The 3,762-nt window shown below is 58.2% G+C and overlaps 1 protein-coding gene across 1 annotated transcript; it reads left to right on the top strand.

Annotated features, from left to right (window-relative positions):
- Positions 1-1,170: 1,170 nt before the first annotated feature.
- On the top strand, positions 1,171-3,267 carry LDBPK_352830 (transporter-like protein; the record flags this gene model as incomplete). The annotated part of the gene is made up of 1 exon (XM_003864814.1): positions 1,171-3,267. One exon carries the CDS (start codon positions 1,171-1,173, stop codon positions 3,265-3,267), a length of 2,097 nt encoding a protein of 698 aa, XP_003864862.1.
- Positions 3,268-3,762: the final 495 nt, after the last annotated feature.

The raw sequence follows: 3,762 nt of genomic DNA, 5'->3' as shown, positions 1-3,762 counted from the left end.
AGGCCGGGCCTCAGAGGGCCCTGCCCCGAGGCTGGCCCGCCTCCTCCTCGAGCTCGTGCGGCGTGCGCGGTGGCCGCCCCCTGTTACGCGGGCGACAGAGACGCCGTCGCCACTGCCCTGGAGCGCAGGACGCTGCAGGCGACCCTGCTTGGATCGAGGCATGCGCCCCAGCGGAGGCCCGTCTGGCGCACGAGGCGCGCGGCTCGATTTCGCGGCAGAGGGCGGTGCGCCCTAGACGACCAGAGTGTAGCCGTGGTGCCGCAGAGGTGGGTGAGCTGTGGTTATGTGTGCGTTTACGTTTGTGGAGTAGCTCGAAAGGGGCGGAAAGTGCTCCAGGAGGGAAACTGGGCTTTGGTGTAGGGGCGTCTGTGACGGTCTGTGTGTTTCTTGTTCTGTTTGCTGTCGCATCATGCGGGAGCTGAGGAGCTCCGTGCCGTCTCTCACGGGTGTTGCTTTGATTTTTTTTTCGGTAGGGGTGGGGGGAGTGAGCGCACTTGCGAGAAGATCGAGAGCCACATGCACCAATGAGATGCGGGGACATACGCGGAGCAGGCGTGGCCTCGAAAGCGTCTGTAAGGTGTTTCTTTTTGCTTGTGTGCTTTTCGTGCTTCTCCCTGTGTTCTCAGTGGCCGCTCACCTGCCCCGCACGTGTCGTTTCATGCACGCGCAGAATGGGCGGGTGGCGTGGAAGGATTCACAGCAAACGAATTGGACAAGCACTATAGTAAAGGGCGAGTGGCACACACACACGAACAGTGAAGACCCGTCATGGCCTCTCCTCGGTCGCCACCCCACCCCCTTCTCCCCATAAGTGGCACTCCTGTTCTGCTTTACGTAGCTCGCCGGAGAGAGCACGAACGAAACTGCGGTATCCGGGCAAAAGTGCGTGGCGGCTGCTGTGCTAGCCCCCTGCGCGGGCACAAGTGTCTAGCTTGTGTGTTTTCTGCCGTCCCCCTACCTATAGGTCTCACTTTCATCGCCCCACGCCGCTTCTAAGGGGGCTCTGCCACTAATCGAATGAGCCAGCCTGGAGCGTGTGTGTGTGTGTGTTGCTCTGCAGTTGCGGTGCAGCTGCGCTATCTCCTTGTGTGCGCACATCCTTCCTTTGCTTCTGGCTCCCACCCTTTGCCTGTATTGTCCACAGAAAAACAACAATAACAACAGCGGCAAATGACCCAGCGGGGGGGAGGCACTTCTGTCACAACGCAATCCTCGGCGGCGCCATGTGAGGGGTCAGGGGACAGTCATGATCATGTCGAGGACACACCGCTCCCATGGGGTCAGCTGTTTATTCTGTGCGTCGTCCTGCTTACGGAGAGCGTTTGCTGGAGTGTACTAATTCCGTTTGTGCCTTCCTTTATTGCGTATATTAAGGGCTGGGACATAGACAGCTCTGGCTATGCTTCAGGCTTTCCTGTCAGCCTCTTCATGCTCGGGCAAGTCCTGAGTGGCAAAATATGGGGAGCGTTCAGTAACAAGGTCGGCCGTAAACTAGCCATCAGCATTGGTGTGTTCTGTTGTGCTGTTTGCATGTTTTTTGTGGGACTCAGCGGCAGCTTGTGGATGTTGTGCTTCTGGCGCTTTTTGCATGGATTGTTGGCCGGCTGCTCGATCGTAGCCAAAACGATGATCAGTGAGTTGACGGATACGACGAACCGTGCAAAGGGCTTGGCGCTGGTCAGTCTCACGTGGGGTGTGGGAACGCTGTTCGGCCCAGCTATCGGTGGCTTTCTCTACAATCCCGCTTCGAGTCCAAAGCTTGCCTTCCTGCACGTATCTCCAACTAGCTTCATGGGCAGGCATCCCGCCTTTCTTCCCGGTGCTGTTGTGGCAACGTACAACTTGTTTGCCGTAGTAATCAGTGTTGTGTTCCTACGGGAGAGCAACAAGAGTGCTCGGCCTCTACGAGAAGTGCTGCCGCACTCTGTTGTAAAAATCCTTGGCCCCGTGCTGAGGTTGGTGCAGCCGCGGCTTCCGTGCAACAAGGCCACCGAGGTGACAGTCATATACGCGGACGACCACACTGAGCCCAACGGAGCTGGACCCGAGAAGTCGCCGAGCGCAGCTGCCCGCCCGGTGGGTACCTGCGGTCCTGAACCGCATACCCACTTCGGCTTCAAGGAAGCCTTTCTGAACCCATTGCTGCGGCGTGTCTGCTTCATCTCGATGCTCATCTGCACATCCGACATGATGTTCACGGAGATTTTCCCGCTCTGGATGGCCGCAGAGTCTCGGAACGGCGGCCTGCAGCTGTCACCGTACCAGATGGCGATCCTGTTGTTGGTGAACGGCGCTCCTACAGTGCTCGCCAACATCGTCTTTGCTTCGGTGATCAAGTATTCGGGGGGGCCAATTCGGTTCTGGATTGCGTCTCAGCTCATATACGCCTTTTTCACAGCCGTGGTGCCGACTGCGACTGCGTTCGGCACGACAAGTAGGTTCTGGTTTACAATGGCGATGGGCATGCTGCGCAAGGTGGTGGAGAGCTGGAACTTTGCACTCATCATGCTGTTCGTGTCACTGACGGCACCGCAAGGCAAGGTGGCCATCATGTTTGGCATTCAGCAGTCTACAGGATGCGTGGTTCGTTGCGCCGTGCCTTTCATCTTTGCCCCGCTCTTCGCGTGGTCCATCTCGGCACCGCGCCCGTTTCCGTTCAACCACTACCTAGTGTTTCTCCTGAGCGTCATTCCCTTAGCGATTGGCGCCTACCTCGCAGCCTTCGTGTACATTCCGTCCGACGACGGCGGCGACGGAGTAGACGTGGAGGAACACGGTAGCTCATCGGATATGGAGGGCGACAGTGGCGGTGAGCGGCGCTCCGGAGCCGACTCGGGACGGGGATCGGTGCGGTCACGCTACAGCTTCTTTGGCTCCGTCACTGGCGACGTCCAGGAACGCGAGTCTCTCCTTTACAGCTCCTTCGCCACTGCGGCCATCGCGACTGCTATAAACCCCATTTCTGGAGTAGTTCAGAACACCATCTTCACCCTCTCGGAAGGCTCTCCGCTACAAAGGCCCGGCGAGCATGGAGCTGTTACTGCAGGGCGGTCGCTTCACGAGAGCGAAGATTCCCGTGAGAACTCCAGCCAAGAGGGTGACGAAGTCGACGATAACGCCGAATACGCGACGTTGGTGGACGAGATGGAAGTGATGCAACCACTGATTTCAGATGGTATGCTCGAACATGAGGATGTCCGCGTTGTGCAGGTCAACGAACTGCTTGAGGACGAGGAACTCCCACCTTCCGTGTCGCCTTCTGCCTAACGACAAGTACGCTTTACCGTCTCCCTTGGGCGCCGCCGTCACGACGAACTGTACTTTTCTCGTTTCTGCTTTTTCTAGCTGTGTAAGCCCGTTTCCTTCGGATGCTTTTTTCCGAACATGCCATCTCTTCTTTTTCACTCACATCCGCCTACCCTGATAACGGGAGGAACACCTAAGCGCGTAGTATCACAGGGTCCAGTGCGCCCCGACCTGCACACTCTCTGTGATTCAGGAAGTCACGGAGCCCCCTGCCCCCACTATCCGCCTGCCAATGCTGGACTGCCTGCGGTAGTGACGGGGCCAAGCACCTAAGGCTTAGGGGAGGTCAGAGCGGCGCGTCGCTTCCGATGTCGGTGGTCGGGCCCTGGATGGCGCTGCGTCGGACCGACCTGCGACTGTGAAGACGCTTGTGCCATCCATATGGTGGGCAACGCGTCAGCGTGACTCAAGCGAATCTTACCTGCCCACACACACACACACACACACTGCCTGCTG

The sequence above is a fragment of the Leishmania donovani genome, chromosome 35, assembly GCF_000227135.1.
Source record: "Leishmania donovani BPK282A1 complete genome, chromosome 35".
In the NCBI taxonomy this organism is placed as follows: domain Eukaryota; phylum Euglenozoa; class Kinetoplastea; order Trypanosomatida; family Trypanosomatidae; genus Leishmania; species Leishmania donovani.
This window is presented reverse-complemented; position numbering and strand designations above follow the sequence as displayed.